This window comes from Halyomorpha halys, unplaced genomic scaffold, assembly GCF_000696795.3.
Source record: "Halyomorpha halys isolate HHAL.00 unplaced genomic scaffold, Hhal_1.1 Scaffold1329.1, whole genome shotgun sequence".
NCBI lineage: Eukaryota > Metazoa > Arthropoda > Insecta > Hemiptera > Pentatomidae > Halyomorpha > Halyomorpha halys.
In genome coordinates this window covers 334,985-356,525 of record NW_027105015.1, presented here as the reverse complement: position 1 = coordinate 356,525, position 21,541 = coordinate 334,985, and the positions used below count along the sequence as shown (strand labels likewise).

At 31.2% G+C, this 21,541-nt stretch overlaps 2 protein-coding genes across 8 annotated transcripts in view; both read right to left on the bottom strand.

Annotated features, from left to right (window-relative positions):
* The window catches only part of LOC106689315 (uncharacterized), a 13,383-nt gene extending 3,775 nt beyond the window's left edge, over positions 1-9,608 (bottom strand). The window contains exons 1-5 of the mRNA XM_014434229.2: positions 9,429-9,608; positions 9,168-9,359; positions 6,985-7,053; positions 4,807-4,953; positions 3,440-3,527 (exon numbers count right to left, since the gene is read on the bottom strand). Coding sequence (XP_014289715.1) covers positions 3,440-3,527; positions 4,807-4,953; positions 6,985-7,053; positions 9,168-9,299 — 436 coding nt within the window. The 5' untranslated portion in view covers positions 9,300-9,359; positions 9,429-9,608. The remainder of the gene's footprint in view (positions 1-3,439; positions 3,528-4,806; positions 4,954-6,984; positions 7,054-9,167; positions 9,360-9,428) is intronic.
* A 3,569-nt stretch (positions 9,609-13,177) lies between these two features.
* Positions 13,178-21,541, bottom strand: part of LOC106689314 (uncharacterized) — a 54,774-nt gene continuing 46,410 nt past the window's right edge. For 2 of the 7 annotated variants that reach the window (XR_010843465.1, XM_014434226.2), the window contains 3 exons: positions 17,792-17,869; positions 17,513-17,716; positions 13,179-15,859 (listed from right to left, as the gene is read on the bottom strand). Coding sequence is in view for 5 of the 7 variants with exons in the window: in XM_014434226.2 (XP_014289712.1) it covers positions 15,616-15,859; positions 17,513-17,716; positions 17,792-17,869 (526 nt within the window). In the remaining 2 variants the exon portion in view is untranslated. Of the gene's footprint in view, positions 15,860-17,512; positions 17,717-17,791; positions 17,870-21,541 lie in introns of all 7 variants that reach the window. The other 5 variants (XM_014434228.2, XM_014434227.2, XR_010843466.1 and 2 more) reach the window with 3 other exon arrangements.

Sequence of the window (21,541 nt, the reverse complement as noted above, 5' to 3'; positions counted from 1 at the left end):
CTCTTTTACTATATCCTTCCGTGACGTTTTCAGGAAACTGACGTTCCGAGAAGAGTTTAGAAATTATTATTACATTTTACCATCATTATTAAGCCATTTTAAAAAATATATATAACTTAATAATTTGATACCTCATGGCCAAATATGCCAGATATTGTTTTATCCGATATCCCTAACTTTATATCTATTAATGGGGAGCGCTGTTACAATATTGTTTTGATAATTAGACTACAAAATAATGCTCCTGCGACTGAAACTCGTTCGATAAATCGAAGGGAAGTAATGAAAACTGAAAAAAAAAAATTGTACCGAACTGAAAAAAAAAAAAAACTGAAAAAAATACATTGGATTACCAAGCAAAAATTACCAGGGTTGGTTCCGAAAAGAATTTTTAATTTTTTTTATGATTTCCGTACTGAACTAGAAAAAGTTTTACTTCACCAGCGTCCCGAACTATGGGAAATAAATCAAGGTTTTTTGAAGGTCATTACAATTCTCCCAACAATGAACGCCCGACGGTGTTCATTCCAGCACCCTGAATTGGAACGGTTACCCCGTGTCTTGTAGTCAATACATTTGAAAAAGTATATTGTTTTATTTTTTTACCATTCAGTAGACTTGAATTTAACTTAAATAATTTATAATGAACTCTATTTTTCACTTTCCCTCAAGCTGGGCATTTTATAAAATTAATATTTCAAAAAATGTACTGTCATTATTGGATACTTAGCTAAGTTTGACCAGTGATCCCTTCTCAATTAAATGACCAAATTCAATTTGTATTTCAGTGTATTTCATTTTCAATGCCTTTAAGTTGGAAGATTAGCGGATTTAAGAAATTAAAGATATTGCTTAGGCTTCAATTATCATACCAACATTGGTCAATACAGAACTCTTCGAAATATTTTAGGTAGGTCACAATCACCTGAGGTTATCAACCACCATCATTACAATTACATTATCAACTACTTTTCATTAAGTAATCCATTCAAGTTAAAATATTAAGGATTGAAATTATGCTTAAAATCTAATAATTCTCAAAATTTTAACATGTTTTGTAAGAACTTTTCAACTAATAAATATGTCTATTATGTTTTCCTACAATATTAATGACATCTCATGAATTAGTCCAATATTTATCATTTCTTTTATTTAACTACTAAAAACTTTACAAATGTAGGTTATATTTATAAGAGGAAAAGATGGTTGGGGGTGCGGTGAGCAAAAATAAACAAAAATTTGTGCTGACGTTTCAATCCAAAATTCAGGGCTTTATCAGGGCTAAAAAAACAAAAAAGAAATAGCAACCATCACTCAGACAAAAATATAATGGAAAATAATAAACAAACAAATTTGGAAGTACACATAACATTGAATTAAGTAGAAAATAGTTGATTAATAGTAATGAAAGGAGATGGTAGTTGATTGATAACAATAGAAGATGAAATATAATATTATATAAGTAAGAATTATGCAAAATAAATTATAAAAAGTAAAAAAAACAGAAAGTGTTAAAGAAAAAAACATAATGAAAGATGCTGAGAAAATGTAAATGATGAGTAATGGTATTAACATAATAAGATGTGTAAGTGGTTTTTAAAATAAAGAAAAACACAATTTAAATCAACACAATGAAATGTAGGAAAGAAAAATTATATATATGATACAATGGACAAGTAAGAAAAAAATATGTTACAATGGATAAAAAATGTATAGTAATGTAAATGGGTGAATAAATAAGCTAAAATAAATATAGAGTGTTTTGAGGGGGGGGGGGGGATTAATAAGAAGGGAGAAGAAATATTGAGAATGGTAAACAAAGAAAGAAAGAAATATTAAAAACGAGAGGAAGACTTACATGCTCTGGCAGATATTCTGTCGAGATTGATTGAATTTTTAACTTCGCCGATTTAGAGTAGACAAAAAAATATATTAAATTGAACAGAAACAGCAACCGCCAAGTATGAGTGACCATGAAAGACCATTAGGATAAAATAAGGAAGAAGAAATGAAATGAAATTACATAATAACTCTTGTGAAATAAAAAAAACATGATAATTAAAGGTCAGAAAATTGTAGAAATATATATTTGGGCTAAATAAATTAGTGACAATGATGAAGATGAGAAAATGGAAATGACCTGTACATGAAAGGTGACTGTAAAAAATAATAAAAGGCGAAATCAATATAGAAAAAGGCAGAGGGTCAGTAATGTAGTAAGTTGTTGAGAACACAAAATGTTAAGGGTGTTTTAATAAATTGACTATTTGGGAACAGGCTAGGGATAGTTTGTTTTGGTCGGTATTATAGTTAACAGGGGAAGAATCTAATTATATATAAATGCTTTCAGAAAGTAGTCATTTGTCATGGATAGGGACAGTGGCTAGTATGGTAGTATGGAAGTATTGTCGAAATCAAATGAGTGGTTTCATGAAATGTTCAGACAGTTTGGAAGCAATAAAGTAACACGAAAAGGCAGAATATTTCTGTTGAGTTATGCAGTTTTTAAGCAGGATTTTAGTTTCACCAATATAAGATGAGTTTCAATTAGGAGTGGAATACAGTATACAACATGAAGTCAGTATTGAAGAAGAATAAGATCTTCAAGATGACAGTAGATGTAAGAAAGTTTGTTGTGGGATCTAAAGGCAAGGTTGGGGATAGTGTAACATAAGTATTTATGGATGTTATCAGTAAGAAGGGGATGTAAGGTGGTGATCTGTATAAGGGGATGGTTATGGGATAGTGGAGACTTGGATGAATAGGCCATACGATATATCTTATCTTATGTTAATTCCACTACTCATCATATACAGTTTCTTCCACGCCTTTCAGTATATTTATTTCTTCAATAATTTCTGTTTTTTTAATTTTACATAATTTATTTTGTATAATTCTTACTTCTATAGTAATATATTCCATATTCTATTGTTATCAATCAACTACTATCTACTTCTATTTGAATCAACTACTTTCTACTTAATTCATTGTTATGTGTACTTCCAAATTTGTTCATTTATTATTTTCCTTTATTTTTTATGTTACTCTGAGTGATAGTTGTTATCTCTTTTTGTTTTTTTTTAGCCCCGATGAAGGCCTGCAGTTCAGGTAAAATCGTCGGCACAAATAACTAAATTATTTTTTCTGCTTTTTTTCTGACCGCACCCTGAAATCTCTCAGACATCTCCTCATATTAATCTACAGTCAACTATTAACACCTCATTATATTTATAAATGTTAAATTATATATACCAATTCCTAATGATACTAACTTTTAAAATATTTAAATACTTGAAGAAATTTTATATATTAAAAAGTGAGTACTTTAGCATTCAATAATAGGCTTAAATAATTATGTTAACTTTACATCAAGTATTTAACAAATTAGTCACAAATTAATATGAAAAACTTAGATTAAGATAGATTGTTTATAATATACCAAAACTTTGCATCAATGTAATGAATATTGAAATTATAATTGCCATAAAAATCATCTTTGTCCACTCATCCAGTCTGTTCCAAGTAGCCTGAAACATCACAGTACAATTATATAAATTTATACTCACTGTTTTTATAAAATACATTGGCCTAGAATTAAAGTATACAAAAAGGTCATTGTAGTCTTAAGTAGATTAATTTATTAATTCTCAGTTCTTTCTGCTTTTACATTAACTGAATTGCTAAAAATCACAAGTCAAAGACTACAAATTTTCAACAAAAAAGGTTCTTGTAATAAACAGTATTTTCAATTTTCTTTATAAAAACCAGAAACTAAAATAGAGTTTAATAAATTAATTTAATCATTGCTATATAATAGAATGTCTTATAAAAATCACACTTCAAATTTTACTATAATCATACTAGTAATAGCAAGTAGGCCATAAGTATTATTTCTTATACCTATAATTGTTTCTATTAATACACCAGATACTACAGCTCCTTTCGTTGGAGTACTAGAATGAAATATGATATTTACAGTGGTTACTAATTAGTTACAAATTAGATGGTGGCATAAAGGTTAACCAATGCAATAAGATTATAAGTCTCAAAATGGCTTTATTTAAAAACAACTGAATATATTCCCTGGATAATATTTAATAGAGTCTATTAATGTTCCATAGGAAATACTTTAATCTTAATCCTTAGTCACTAATACAATTACAAGAAAAATACAAATATAGATATTAACCATAACATTTCTTCGAAGCAAAAATATCTGTTAGTCAGGGCTGTTACAAATTCTAAATACTAAACATTTTGTACTTTAGGTGAGGAGCCCATAGTATTTTCTACTTCTGCTCCATTGTTAATCTGGCCCTGGCTGGGTAATCAAGGTGGATGTGCTCACCATTATAATCATATTACAGCTAGAACATGTTGACCTAACATTGACATATAGATAACCAAGAGAGAACTTGCAGTGACCAATTCTAACACAACACAAATAATTTTTTCTTTTCTTTGTAAGTTTTTGTGTTTTTGGACGATGTCCCAATTTCTAAAGTTGTGAGAAAAACTGTATAGAGAACACTCAAACTGAAAATTTTTAAATGAAATTATTTTTTTCAGTGTTAGGACTATAGACACACATACACTTTCCTACAGAGGTACTTTGTATGACCTATTTTGCTTTAATTATCACTCAAACTAACATTAAATTTGTTCATAATTGGAGTGAAGTTTAAAGATGTCATTTTTAAATAATGATGGGTTCCTTGTATGTTTTGATATACACAAAAAATTTAATCAAAGACTTCTAGTTCTGAAAAAAAAAATCCATAGGCCTAATAATTAAAATTCACTTACATTTGAGTTAACTTGATGGCTTAATTGTATAATTGCATTATCTGTGGGCTGACTAGTTGAAGGCTTCTGGTGCCAACATACTGCTGGAGATGACCTGCTTCTGCAGAGATTGTCAACAAATCCGTTGAACCTTTCTGATGATGTAAGCTAATATTATTAAGAAAAAATTTAACTGCTGGATAGCTGAATATATGTTTGAGAACATTAGACATGGGTAATCTGCTCTTAACTGACTCAATTTGAGGCCTTAGAGAAAGTAATGGCAGCTTAGTTAACTGAATTACTACATAACTAAGTTATCTGACATGAAAAATAGTTGTCACAATCTCAATGTTTTGCTGAGCAGTGTTTCATGAAAAATTCATTGTAATGAATCGGGCGGCTTTATCCATCTCTAGTGCTCACAAATAGTCTGGATAATAACTATTATTTTTTTCCAATACTAACAGAAGAAAATACTCTGTTGCTAAAATGCAATGCATTTAATTCACAAAGGAAACTAACATTATTGTACTTGGTTATTAAATTGTATATAATTACTTAAATTTCAGATCTTAATCCTGTTGTACATTATACTTAAAGTCAGATCTGAATCCTGTTAAATATATGGGCACTGGGACAAACACGCACTCTCTATCACACACTCAAACACTATCTAATTTTTTTCACCTTGAAATATTTATAATTTTTACATAGTTTTATTTCACCAGTTATTAATGCAAAAGCCGTTGCGACGTCCCACTGGAATGGTTTTAGCCCCCCAAGCGTCCTTAGGGCGAGTGATGTGCATTACATAACCACAATCACCTAGCCTTTCCTTCCCAACTCCACTCTCACCTTCATATGTTAAATCCTGTTAAGCTGAGCAGCCCAGGTAACCAATCCTTACAGGGGGCTAAGTATTTATGGACTCTGAATCAATAGAGAAGAATGAGTTTAAGAGATTAGTTACTGATTTTAAAGTAATTGGCCCAATAGTACATTTTGTGTGCATAAGAGGAAGTTTTTTTAAGTTATTATAAAAAAGTTTAGGAACTATTACAATCATTCACTGCATCCATGGGAGAATACATACTGGAAATGAAATATATATATCATCAGAAATGAGAGGCATAGGCATAAATCAGAAACCATACAACCTGACAAAGGAGCCAAATGCTGTTATACTCATCAGTCATTGCAATGGGCCAAACATGTAGTCAGGATGTTGGCCATCCTGAGGCATCCCTAAGAAGATTCTCACTGAGGTGCTTCATTAAACAAGAAAGCACCAGCATTAGTCACCTGTAAATAACCTCCCGGTATGTCAAACAGGCTGTAGAGGACTTCAATGGGAGGCTTGGGCCGACGTAGGGGAGGGGGGGAAGGCAAGGAAAATTAAAGCTCAGATGGCAGGAAAGTGTGACCTAAGGCAAAATGCCTGCTTGGAACTCAAATCGGAAAGTGCCTGCAGAAGACCGTGATAACTGAAGGAAGCTGATCAATGAGGCCATGACTCACCAATAGGTTGTTGAGTCAATAATGAAACAGAATTTCTTCTTTCTTCTTTGTCATCAATCCACAAAATGTTAATAGCTGTATTTTCAATAAAAAGAAAAATATTAGGATCAAACTACCAAATCTGAACGGAGTTCAGGTGTATCTGTGCAAGAAAGTAAAATATCTATGAATCATTCTGGACCACAAACTAAAATGGTACAGTCACATCAGAATAGTAACAAACAAAGCATTCAAGAACCTATGAGTCTGTTAAACAGAGATAAGCAAATTTTAGAGCCCCAAACCAACCATGGTTTATGGCTTAACATCATTTGCTGGAATGACAGGTTTGCAAGTATAAGGTATTTTTGGTGTGGATTGCTTAGAAGATCCTAAGCTTTCTGAATTAATCTATCCACTGTGCTCATTGAGTCACAACAGCTTTATCTCAGCTAATTGGTCTAACACCATGGATGACAATAGGGCATGATGCAAGGAACTGAAAAAAATTTACACAGTATGTTTCTTAAATCTCATGCTTAATCTACTATTTAGATGGTATTGAATTATTTGCTTTTGTTTAGTTTTCAATCTTTTGTTAATTTCAAAGATTGAAAATCAAGATGTTAAATACAGCTTTTGACATAAAAAATTTCTCTAGTGGTATTTCAAACAAGTTATATTACTAATATCACTTACATTCACATTTGATGGCCAATCATTTCCTAAAGCAGCGACCATTTCTTTATGAAAAAGTGTTTCTTCTTTCTAAAAATAATTAGCTCAATTTAAATCAATAATTTAATACATCATATTAAATTATTTAAAGTATTATAATTTAATGACATTAACCTGAAATAATATATTATAGCCTATAAAACAATCCTTTTATGATTATCTAAGAGATGATAGTTGGGAGTGCTACCAAAAAATAAAAGAGTATATTTATCAGAGTGTTTTATTTATTTTTTTAATGTATTTCCTAACATCACTTGCTATATTTAGCCCACAAACAAAAATTTAGAAATCACTTTTATTATATTTGTTTCATAATTATTACCATAATTTTCTGCCTTAAGGTAAAAATGTACTGAAGAAGGGGGAAATATTGAACAGTTATTATTCCATGATGAATCACATATTCCTCTTATTTTTAGAAAGAGAAATAGAATGAGAAAACAATTTGAGACAATGTTCCTTAGCCCTGAAGCCAATCCAAAATAAAGTGATTTGTTTTAAACAAAGTTTCATTTATTTCAAATAACCATATCCTTAAAGACTAGGGTGTAGTTAAGTATGCCCAGGGAGAAGGCATGGCCTGCCAAAGGTTATATAAATAACCAAAATTGAAAAAAAAAAAAAAAAGAATCTTATTAATATTTTGTCAGCCAGGTACATTAAAATAATAATAATAATAGTAATAACAATAATCAATAGTTTAATATTGATTAAAATTAAGTATTGTTTTAAATATGGTGTTAGGTATCTTCAGAAGGGGGGAGATGGATAGCCACAGGGAACATATGCCTCAGCTTCCCAGAATATTTTGCAAGCAACACCAATTCTCGAAAACAGTTAAAAATTATAATGTGTACTGTAATAAAGTTGCTGAAATAAAACATCTATACAAAAAACAAAAAGAATCTAAAAATAACTCTATACACATAAACTTAAATCATAAATAAAAAGTATGTTTTTGCTTGGTAAAAAATAACAAAATAAGTAAACAAAAAGTATATAGTAAAATTAAAGAAATTCTTGTATTATACATAGTAGAAAGAGAAAGTGAAATTTAAGGATTTTAAATGGGCCTAAGTAAGGTGCCTTCCGGATCAAGAGATGGGAATTCCAGAAAATGGAGGAGCCAGCAATGAGGCAGATCAGTGGAAAGAAGTGTACAAGACCAAAGGTCGTAATGAGAGGAAATGTCAACCTAACTTAGCATTGGGCTATAGGTCAACCAAAAAACATTACACATATATATGCAACCATACAACCCTTTAATTGTCCTTGAAGTACTTATAATTAAGAATCAGCAAAACAAGTAGTTCCAATGATGTTTCTAGTATCCCAACAGATTCAGGAAAGAAAATCTCCTAAAAATTTTAGAACCTGAAAAGCCACCATCAGATTGTTTATTGTTATCACTAAAAATATATATATTTAAATGACTTACCCCTAAAACACCCCACACTGTGAGTCAATCCTGTAGGTCCAGGAGCCCCTCCTTTCAGCCTCATGAAGTGGAGATCCTTAATTGGAGAAAAATCTGACGGTCAAGCTTGATTCTGACCAAATCACCTCCTTGCACAACCATTGGTCTAGTAACAGTACTTCCTTACAAAGTACTGCACCCCTAACTCCTCATGGGTTGTAATGATACATATATAATAAATCCTATATATTATCAGTGTTTAGGTATTGTTTGTTTGGTCTTGTTTAAAGACGCAAAACTTTTTGGTCATCAACAGGGATTAGACATTTATTTTTGGTGATAACAATAAACAATCAGAGCTTTTCACATTCAGAAATTTTTAGACTATCTTTCCTAAATCTGTTGGCGTACTAGAATCATCGTAGAAAAAATTTGTTTTGCTGATTCATAATACTTAGTACTTTAAGGATAATTAAAGGATTGCATGGTTTCATATGTGTGTGTATTGTTTGTTTTTTTTTGGCCAACAGCCCTTGGAGATCTTTAGCAACCTTTAACAGCTTCCTTCACCTCTGTCTATCTTGGGCAATGGCTTTCCAGTTTGTTATGGCATTTTTCTTTATCCTGTCCATTCATCTGAGTTTCAGGCTCCTTCTTGGCCTGGTACTTAGTAAGTAACTAAGGTTTCTAAGTCATGAATAAAATATATTTACACATTCGTACTTACTGTTAGAGCAGACAATGAAACTGTGTTACGGCTCCTTGCAAGAACTTTATTTGCCCTTAATGAATGATTCGTTTGAGGCATTTCAAGATATTCCAAGTTATGAAAGGAACCCAAATTGTCATCCATTCTCATATGACCAGCACCACTACTTTTATAAAAGTTTTGTATTTCTTTTATGTCATCTTTGAAAAACTAAACAAGCAATAATCTCATTATCAAAAATCATTGAAGAGTACTAATTGAATGTATTTACTCACTCACAGTATATAACCTATTATTTTCAAACTAAAGTGATTTTAATTTCCTAAAATGTTCCATTGAATTATTTATAAAATAAATGTTTTAAAATGTTGATTACATCTTCAATTAAGTAACTAGATCATGAAAATTAATTAAAGATATGTAACCAGGCCATTGTTGGTAGTCTCTAAAAAAATTAGTTTAATAAAATTATTAAACTAAATAAAAAATATATTCTATAAAACAGCTGGAGCTCAGGTATTTGTGCATTTTATTTTATTGTATTTTTTAAAAACTGTATTTACTATTATTTGTTATATATGTGTTATTAGTCATTGTGTCATTATCTTACAACAAAAATACTGAAGCAGTGAAAGTGAACGAATGAAATGTTACTTTGATTTTTGTATCTTCTTCTTCTTTTGTGTGATCCTGTGGTTGCCTCTCAGCCTAGAGAAGCCCTATCCCTCTGAACCAAGTCCTCTTGGGTTTGTACCAGCAGTTTCAATTCATCAAGAGAATTTCTTTTTTCAATTCCCAATCTGTTTATAAGTTTATTACATAGTAATCTTTTCCCAGTTGGTCGAACTTCCATTACATTTCTTGGGTCTCGATTCTTGTACATCCTACATACATGCCCGAGCCACTTGATACCAATGTAGCATGGTTTACAGTGAGAGTATGGCAAACTGCTCCCTTACCCTGTCTTTCTTGATTTGGGCTCTTTATTTCTTGCCTGTCGCTCAGAAATACTTCATTTCTATGCCAGTTATAAGGTTTAAATGTCAATTTAACTTCACCCAACACTTAGCTCCATACAATTGATACTTATTCTTTGCATATTGCCTTTTAACTTTCATATTGCCATATATTTCTTCTTTGCATAGAAATCATATATTAGATCTTTGGAGTGAATGTTTGAGCACTGATAGTAAATATATTGGCTGGTTTCAGAATGCAGATGATTTGAATTGCAAGTGGTTGCTGAAAGACTCTAGAATTGAAATGAAAAATAAAAATATGTCTGCATCTGAGTTTGGTTCAGAAGAAGATGACTTAAGGTTGCTTCAAGATCAGTTAGAATCATATGATAAAAATCCATTTATGTTTATGTTCAAGCTGTGGAATGTGTGGGATAATCTCTGTATCAATGTGCTGTTTCATGAACAATGATATATGTGGTTGGCAATAAGTTTGAATTATCTTTCCTAAACTGTTGAAGGGTCAGGTACCAACTTTATAGAAGCAGAGTGTGTCTCAGGAGGGTCCTATAAGGTGTTATAGTCAGCATTTACACTTAATTATTAGAGTTATTCCTCATCCCTAGAGACAATTACAGATGACAGAACAGAAGATAAATATCTAAAACCTGATACTTTCTGTTTTCCTCTCTTGTTTTCTTGTGCTTTGCCTGTGGTTGCTTAATATATGATGGACTATCTATGAGGCATGAGATGAGACTGTAAGGCTAATGAATCATTTCACTAAATTTATTTGCATGATTCTCAAGTGCTTTAACATCTCTCATAGATAGAATAGTATAGAAAATAAATTTTATTCTGGGGCGATTACCCTTCAGTATAACATAAATGTACTATAAATGAAAGCATATCCTGCAACTAAAAACTAGAAATAACTTAGTTCATACGATATCTAAAACAAAAATAAATATAAAATCAAAAAAACAACCAGAGGAGCTGAAAGTGATGGGATGATCAGTAAGGATTAAGGTAGAATAGGCAGCATAGGATCTAAATAGGGAGTGGGAACCTTTGATAATGGCCTAAGTTTTCGTAGTGTATTGCCTTAATTTATTCAAATTTTCCCAGGCACTAATCCTATCTAGCTCTTCCTGAATATAGACAAACACTATTCGTAGTAACTCAGAGGGTGGGAGGGATAAATAGACTTGGAAGTCTTCAGTTATGTGTGGTAAAAATGTAATGAATAGAAATAGGAAGATCATTGATATAGGAATTGAACATGAGGGAAGAAACACTCAAACCCTAGCAACTCATGAGGACAGAATAAGGAAGGAAGGTAGTGGTTCATTAGATGGTAACTGCTTGATTTCTATTGGAGGGGAATGATTGGAGCCAAAGAATGAAACTGTTTGAAAAAGATAGTGATTTTAATTTGGTAAAAAGTAATGAATGGTCCAAGGAATCAAAGTCCAGGATTATTAGTACAGTTAATTTTTTTTTTCATCTAGAACAGTATGAAAGTTAGAGGTGATTTTTCCCAGGGCAGATCGTGTTGTGAAAATGAAAAATCGAGAGAATTGATCACTGTAAGGAAATTGAATATTTGTGATTGAACAATTCTTTCTAGTAGTTTGAAGAGCATTTATTTGGGACATGGAAATTGGAAATCAGTTGAGTTAAGTTAAATGTTACATATTCTGAAACAGACTTAACATATTTAGTGTAGTATTTCTTCAATACTTCAGCTCAAATTGTTTTAAACACTCTTGTAATACCAATTATTGTAAAAATACTGTTATAGCATGGCATGGCATAAATCTATTTTATCCCCATTCATAAAGAGGCAAACCATCTGAAATGCTTGAATTTTATTTTTTGTTTCTCAAATTATCCTTCTCCCTAGGGCATATAAAATTCTCCCCAATATTTTATATCGAAGACAACATAGTAGATTATAACATAGTAGATACACATAGTAGATTCTTGATTGATATCAATGAAGATTTCTACCTGGAAAATCAACAGTGATCCTAATATTGCAAAGTGTATATAAGTGCAGAATAGCTCCGATGGGTAAGCCAAATAACAAGAATGGTCTGACATTGAGACTCCAAAGAAAATTTTATCAGGAGAAGTATTTGGCACAAGGAGTCCTGGAAGACTGAAACTTTGGTGGGAAGGAGGGCAATAATGCTGGTTGTGTGAAACTGGTAGGGCCTGATTTTGGAGGCCAGAGATCAATAGTAATTTAGGGACACTACTATCTGCTGGTTACCCAATAACTATTTTAGAACAGTGAGCCAACCTGACATGACTTAGATACCAAGATGTGAACCACTAATGTCTTCAGCCAAACTATCATCACATATTAATTTGTAATAATTGTGTAAATACTTTAATATAACTTATGCATAGCCATTTATTATATTATTGTATTACTGGAATGTATAAAGACCATAATAGAATCATCTGATACACTAACAGCTAACATCTTATTGTAGCATCTCACAATGTCATTTTTTAGCCCAGAGATTTTACTTAATGCTCTCCTGAGAAACCCAGTTAGTGTGTCTCTTGAATCCACCTCATTCAGAGGTAGTAAGGAATAATATACATTAGTGGATCAGTTTATTTTGTCTCTAATTATGATTTTTGTCTCAAATTTGATCTGTGTTCTGTGTATCTCTCCTCCTTTCTATACCTCTGTTCTTTCGCCAGGAAGCAACAGCAAACGCCTGCAGAACTGGCTACTCCCTCGATTGCAAGCAAATACCTAACAGAGAGAGTATATACATATGGTCCTGGTAGAACTAGCTGGAATGGTCCTGCAAAGATCTAAAGCGAATACATTTAGGACTTGCCATCTCCTACATTGAGATGGCACTCCGTATTACTCTAAGCTTATAGCTTACTGAGTGGAGTTTCCATCTTGTATCTTTTTCATAGCTACATCAATTTTCCTATTGTAGGTATATCTAATCACTTTGGACTAGATTATACCCAGTACCTCAACAGCGGGTTGTAGTGGCTAGGAAAGAGAAGAAGAATAATACATTTGAATAAATAAATTATGTCAAGTGTATTAAAATATATATTTCTTTAATATAAAAACACAATATCTTCAATTAAAAAAATAATCTTACAAGTAGGCACAACAGGTGAAATCACTCTTATTGATAAGTGCAAAACTATATGACATATTACAGTAAATTGTACAATTTTAAGTACAGATTATGGTACTAATTGTTTCTAATATGAATATAACCAATGTATATAAAAGTGAGAACTTCTAATTAATATATTCACAATTAACTAAGTAGCATATTTAGATTTTCTTTGGCTTATGCTTTTATATAATACAAATAAAACTTATTAGTAAAATAATTTTAAATCTCATAAAAAATAATAATGATTTCTTTGTAGCACAAGATACTTTAAAACATAGCTTTAAATAAAAACAACATTTAAAGAGCTTCCTTTAAAAAAGTTATAATTCTTCAAACTTTTCAAGTGTAAGAAGTGACTTACCTTGAACCCAAAGTTTCAATTTTGGAACCTAAGAGCCTTCTTTGAGGACTCATTCATTGCTAGTCAGAATATGATTACGCCATAAAGAAACTTCTTTTGTTAAAAAATCGTTTTGTTAAATTTTGCAGTCATAGCCATTTTAGAGAGAGCCCTTCAATTGTTCAACCATTTTTCAAAAATTCATGTAATAATTAAATATATTTATACTCATAATCACAGTATTTTACTTACTCTAATTGTTTGTAAAGAAGGAAATTTTATGAATAAGGACTAGTTTTTACACAATTGTATCAGTATTTGTTTTTATAATCAATGTGCTATGTATTTATTTTTGAATGATGGAAACTGAAAATATATAAAGTAATTAGTCTGTAAATTACACTAATCTATACTGAAAAACAAAATTCAATGAAAATAAGTCCAATTCAAAACCAAGTAATATGGTATTATAGGATACAAGGAACTCATTATAGCTGGTGATAGATTGTCTAAAGACTCCTTTGTAAGAGCCTGGTAGAGTCATCATATGAACGGAAATTGGATAAATACATCTTAACTGCATAATACTTTCTGGCTATATCTGCCTAATGTGTACCCTAATAATTGTGAATATCAGACATTAGGAAGTAGATTAGGGTTTGTAAATATGAGCCATAGAATAAAAAAAAATTCAAAAGTATTCCATTAGAAAAAAAACAAACTCCATTTTCTTTTATTTCTTATTGGAAAATATGTAAAAACCAATATTATTACAATAAATAAGTACATTCAAAGTTTTTTATTTGTATGTAATAATCTATATGCTACATAAAATGCTACAATAAAAGATTTTGAAAAATTAGTTGTAATAAATATATCATTGTTATTGTTTTCATAACATCATGAGCTCCTCAACAATATTCTATAGCTCAACACTCCTATAGAAATAAAAAAATGATTTGCTATCTAGTATCAGCGGTATCTTGAATGTTGACTGAAACAAATTAATCTTATAAAAACTACCTTATTTTCACCTTCTGTGTTGTGGAAAGGACCTCAGGAAAAAAAAAGAAAAAAAACTAACAGAAGGAAACTGTTTTGTGCTAGTTAGGGATTATTCCACAATTTACTCCACCATTAATTATTTTTGTTCACATTTATTTAACCCTCTATTTATATTTTTGTAAATTGTATATTATTTATATTATATCTCTGGCTTGGAGCAACAACCAATGTCCATTATTAAAGTCATTTTTAGTTTTTGATGTACTTAGTGACAATTAAATGTGTTTGTATTAATATCTCTGTCTAAGATTAAACTTTTACAAGTGCAAACATATAATGGTCTTAGAAAAGCCTGTAACTTACTTCTGTTGTTTTTTTTATATCACAACAAAATATGCCTATCTTGGGTTCTGAAAACCTTCAGGTTACTTTCTCAGAATCATTTTTCTGAATTTGAATCTGGATTGTTGTTATTGCTCCAAGCCTGTGTTCATCCTCCATATACAAGTAAATAAACAAATAAACTTGTTTTATTATATCTGATAAATTAATCTTGACTGACTACCTAACTCAGTCTGAAAACAATAAGTTATTCATTAGATAAAGGAGTAAAATGTAGAAACATCTAGGTTTCCGTGTGGATTTTCTAAATTTTATTACATATTTAAAAGAGTTTTATCCTTCCTTTTTCCGGGTTACATTTACACGGGTTATTCAAAAGTCATAAATCCCTGAGATATAATTAAAAAAAAGTTAAAGTAATCAAATTATCACCCCATATTGTTCAGACATCAAATAGTACAAAAATGATACCTTACTTATTTGTTTAAAAAAATCTTTGTTTGGTCTTGATTAAAGGTGCAAACATTTTGGTCATCAATACCTATCTCTAAGCAAATGATTGTACTGTCCATTTTTGTTTATAAATAATTTTAAATTATCAAATAGGATGTTTGTATTATAAGTCATATTTAATACATATTATGATCAGGCTATCTTAAGCCTAAACGAACAGCTGAGTATGTACAGTTCTGAACTAGATCCTTGATGAATAGAGCTCCATAGTTTTTATCGAATAGAATCTCCTTCAATTTGAATTGTATTCCATTGGTAATTCCATCTTTGGTCCCAGCAACTATGTCATCCTCACCAGCACTGCTCCAGTCATGACCTCTCATTTGATCCAGTCGGCTCAGTAGATAAATGTCATTCTTCAAAAATATTCCTCCATATTTTCTATAACAGGAAAATTGTTTATAAGTTTATTTTGATCATTTACAGAATTATTTACAAAAATATTACATCATTTGAGAACTTATTTAACATAAGCAATAAATGGCACTATGAGTCTAATAGTTGACATGTACGAATGAGATACAGGACTGGAGACTGACTGACTACTGACTACTGACTGTACAAGAAGTCAGGGCAGGAATATAGGGGCTTAGGATTGCTGTTCAGGTTTCGGGTTTATCAGTGCATGTACAGTTGCAGGTGACTCCTTGACTAATGTAACTTGCATAGAGCTGGTATTCTATAAGTTCATATTTTTATTTTATATATCTGTACCTCGGAGGGATACAACACTATGTCCAGTAGTAATTCACATGCTTCAGAAGGATAAAACACCAATGGTGTTCTATCCCTCTAAATGAAAGTGGACTTGGTGTTGTTTTAAAACATGCTATATCCGGTTCTAACTGGTTTTGGACATAGTGCTCTATTCCTCTAAGAAATATGAGAAAAGCTGATTTTAACTCTGTAATAAAGTCAATATGGAAAAAAATGGACATAGTGTTGTATCCCTCCGAGGTACAGATATCTACTAAATATGTTTGCAACATACTAATAACTTCATATACTTATGTGCATGTAATTCTTCACTTTGATCAGTTTTGCTGTGAAAATGATTGCTATGGTACATTTACAAATGTTGTATTTACATAAAAAATGGTTTTATTTATCTGCTACAATTTTTTAACAATAAAAGTGAATTATTATTGGGTTTAGCAAACTTAAATTATGTTACATCAAACAGCCTTTTTTGTGTTTATTTTTAACATCTTAACAGGGCCTGATCACAATTAAGCCGAATTATATAAAATCGATTGTACCTAAGTCTGAAAACCAAAATTTTATTCATGTTACATTTGAATCTTTTGAGTCAATATAGGATAGCTTATAAAAGAGTAGAATATCATAAGGGAATGCAGACGGCAGTGAAGAACACCAATAAGTATCATCTATTAGTATCCTGACCACACCTCCACCTCCTTCACCTTCCTTTCCTCACATAAGTCTACAGTAACAGTCAACAATAAACACATCATGATATACTATAAAGTTATTTATGAATCATTTCTTGACAACAATTGCAGAAAATAAAAAAACACACTATTCGGCACTATTCATATTTTATTGATTTATTAATTATCACTTTTTTGTAAATACTGGTCTTATTATGTAAATTCACTTATTTTAAGTATACGTATAAGATAACAATAAAAAATATATATTTATTATACTCATTAATGACACTCTAAAATATTTTAATAAGTTATTTTTTCTATTTTAGAGTTTTTACAAGCTACAAACACTTATTCTGATATCAGTAAAGGTATGATTGTGCATACCCTAAAACTGAAATAGTGATGCAACTAAAAGTGTTATCACAAAAATTAATTTATTAATAAATATGACCAAACAACTTCTGTGTGATCTAAACTTTTTAATTTTACTTATGTAGGAAGACGCTTATCATAGAAAAATAATTGGACATTGGACATTAGACTGATTGCACCGGTTTATTTTAGGTTTTTTAATTTTTCATTCATGAAAAGTTCTGGTGCTATTACTTTCTAAGTTAAGAAATACTGATAATTCCAATACCGGAGAATGTTAAGATGAACAGGGCCTGGTCCATATGGTGCTTGTAGTACTTTAAAGGAAGAAGAAGTTAACCCCAAATTTTTCAATTGATGTGATGTCGACTCAATAGCGGTTGTATGTATCCAAACATTTTCATGGAACCTCCCAGCAGCCTTTATACATACACCATCAGACTTACTAATGTTTAACACCTCTTTTTCACTCCTATAAGAAATCATACTATTTAAAAACTGACCTATACAAATTACTATTTATATTTTGAGATAATAAAAATATTACCTATAAAAATGAATAATATCAGGCACAATTAAGTTACAATTGCAAAAATTTTGTCTTTTACGACACAAGTTTGAATTCCTGCAAAAATAAAAAAAAAATTTTAAATAAAAAATAATATTCCATAATTTATGTACATGTTTTAATAAAACTCAACATGCTGGTTATGAAACAAAAGTTAAAACTATGACTATAAAATATGCTCCTTAAGGTCATTGTATAATACAAATAGTTATTTTATTTTCTTCCTCAATGTTCCAAAAAAATTGGTATTGATTAACTGTTTTTGGTTCCCATAGTTTAGTTTGTTTTGATTTTTTTTTCATTTACTGGAAATAATTCTGTTCTGGTAATAAGTGAGAGGAAACCCCCATATTGAAGATTATTTCTAACTAACGGTACCAAAGTGATCTATATGTAACTATATGTGTATTCGGTTTATCAGTGTCTACATATTTATATCCCTAATAACCTCATAACTCAAAAATAATGATATTTTAGTAAGTATAGTGTGATTTCTGAGCTTTCAAGGAGAATTTTGCCTTATTTTATTTTGTACTACAGTTTCACTGAAATTAATTCAGTGTTTAAAACTTCAAATGAATCTCACACAAAATAATGAATTTTAGTAATGGTGTTACAGAATATGAGTGAAATGTTGGATGTTAAAGAATGTAAATATTTATGTGAGTAAAGTAAAGTAAAGTGAAAGTAAAGTAAAGTTCAGTAAAGTAAAGTGAAGACTATTATCACATAGGAACAGACTAGACCTAATCATAGCCCTCAGCTTTCTTATTTCTTTTTAGCCTATCTCTTTTTGGTTGTATATATAAAAATCTCTTCACCCACAACAAGACAGGTGGGTCTATGGGACCCATAAGTACCTCCTAAACTGGCAGGGAGAGGTTAGGTTTTAAAAAGATGATTCATTGTATTACTTGATGAATCATAAAATTTATTAATTAAATATTTTGGATTATTATTTTCAAGAACGGACCTTTTCTAATTACTTTAAAACAAAAAATCAACCTCTTTCTATCTCAAAGTTATTTTCTAGTTGGCTCTACAAGCCTTAAAAATCTTTGGCTGCCCAAATCAGCCCTCTCCACCCTCCCTACTTTGGACTACTGCTTTCCAATTTACTGCATGCAGCTCATTTCTTGTGGTTACTGCATTTTTGTTGATTATGTCTATCCTCTTGGTTTTTGGCCACCCTGGCGGTCTCTTGCCAACTATAGTGGCATTCATTATTGTGTAGAGACATGCTAATGGATTGCTTCTAGCCAAATGCCCTGCCTATCTTAAACTTCTTATCTCCATATTATGAGATATTGACTGACCCATCTCTGCAAGCAGTTCACTGTTTTTTTTCTCCCTCAATTGTTAAGGCTCTGATACCAGATCGCTCTAGTAATTGCACTTTCCTTTTAAAGCTCTCGATTCTGCTTTCTGGGATGCCTGTTAGATAACAAAGTAGTATATCGGAGCTGGATTTGTAATGGAATTGTACACCCTTAACTTAAGATTTTTAAATATTTTCGGTATTTTAGTATTTTGACAGAGAAGAAGGCTCTGTTTGCGCTTGTTAGGCGCAGGTCTATCTGTCAGTTGATCTTTTATTAATATAATTGTGTGCCAAGGTATTTCAAACTGTCTACTTTCGGAAACGATCTCCCATCAACGCAGAAAACATCCTTAGGGCAGATTTTCCTACTTGCAATAATATACTTTGTTTTATTATCATTTACTTGCAACCCAATTTCTTCTGCTTCTCTTATTAGTGTCTTTACGCCTCTTTGCGTATTATCTTGGTTACTTTCTATGACTGCAATATCGTCCGAGTATCCTAGAAGTTTATGTTTCATTCCTACTTACACCCAACCATTTTTAAGTGATGTTCTTCTAATCACCTTTTACAGGGCTGTCCATCACTGTCTCAGACCTGTTGTGATTCCAAAGGGTTCAGATTACTTCCCCTTGTATTATGACTCTGCTCAGTTTCGTCAAAATAACCAACTTCCCGGGGATCCCCAGTTCAGTCATTATCTTCCAAAGACAATTTCTGTTTCTGGTTTACTCCTGTTACTCCAATACTGTTTACTCCTAAACTACCGGGTGTTTAGTCTTTGATTCCCTGGACCATTCAATTATTTTTACCAAAATAAAATCACTATCCTATTTCAATAGTTCTGTTCGGTATCTCCAATCATTTCTTTCCGATTGAACTCAAGCCGTTGCCGTTCTTAATCAATCCCTATCTTCTTTTCTGAACCTTTCCACAGGAATAGCCCAGGATTTGAGTAATTCTCCCCTCCTGTTCAATTTCTCTATCAATAATTTTCCTAATTCGATCCACTAATTTTTCGACCTTTATATGCAGAATACTTCTAAATCTATTTTTACCGACGCCATTACAGTGACCAGGTTGCTAAAGGGGACGCATTAACTCCCTCGGCCACAAACGGCTTCCCTTTGTTGTTACTTACAGCAAACCATCAATTTCCAGTACCCTTCCTATATCTACTGCCACAAAAAACAATATTCCACCATTTTGACCTTTATTAACCTTTCCCACAAACTAAACATCTGAACATTCCATTTTAGTCCGCTCCACTACCCTCTTGAATACCCTCCCTTCTAATATCCGACATGCTTCCTCCCTATCTTCATTTAAATCTCTCATTTCCAAATTGACGCTCTCCAATCATTACACCTTAACTTAAGAATGGAATCAGGGTCGAGAGTGAATCATTTTTTTATATATTCCATAGTCGCTTGACAATCTACACATTTAAACACGTGTCATATTATTATTCGTATATGCATAAGTATGTACATGCGTCTTTGGATGTATCTATCTACTTATATAAGTGTGAATAGAGATTACTTGTCAATTAGTTGCTTATTTTCCTTGACCTTTCTACTTCTTTTATTTTTAATTTAGCATAAGAATTTAATTTATTTGGTTTACTGATGTATTTTATACTGTATAAATTAAGTTATTTTTATATTTTAGTTTCAGATTAGATGTATTTTCTTTCAATTGTATATTACTATTATTCTGAAGATACCCTGTCCCAGAATAAAATTTCTTTTCTATTTCTGTTATTAAATGCTCAATTTCAAGAGAAAAGAAACTCTCCACTGCATGTAGAACATACTACAACTTTTTAGACCAGGAAAAAATATAAAATGTTCCAAAAATAAGCAGTCATTAACTCCTAATCCCGATGGTATGGTGAGATCGATAATAGGGCTGAATGTGAGATATAAGGTATTGGTCAATTACCTTGTGCTCAGCATACTCCAGCACGGCAACTTGGCTCAAAGGGTCATGACCTATTCAGTGGTAACAGACCAATGAGCCGTATATTCTCAGCCTTGTCAAATATCGTTCAGCAGGTCACTTTTCCATTATCATAATCAGGTGCCTTTTTTTTCTACCTCGTTTTCGAATAGAATACGTTCATAGTTGTAAGAATAAATTCATTTTGTATGTTATCGCTATTCTACTATTCGACTATTCTTATTAGTTTTGGGATAGTATGGGAAGTGGTCCATTTTTTGCAGCAATGCCTGTAGGAAACTGTTTTGCCTTTGTTCTACAAGAGTAAAATTTTAATTACTCCTTAATTATAATTTAACTGAAATTAATTATTTATTTACCGATTAAAAATTATTTATTTTTCCTTAATTAATCAAATAAATTACTAATTTGATTATTAATAATATCTACTCTGTCTACGCCATTAA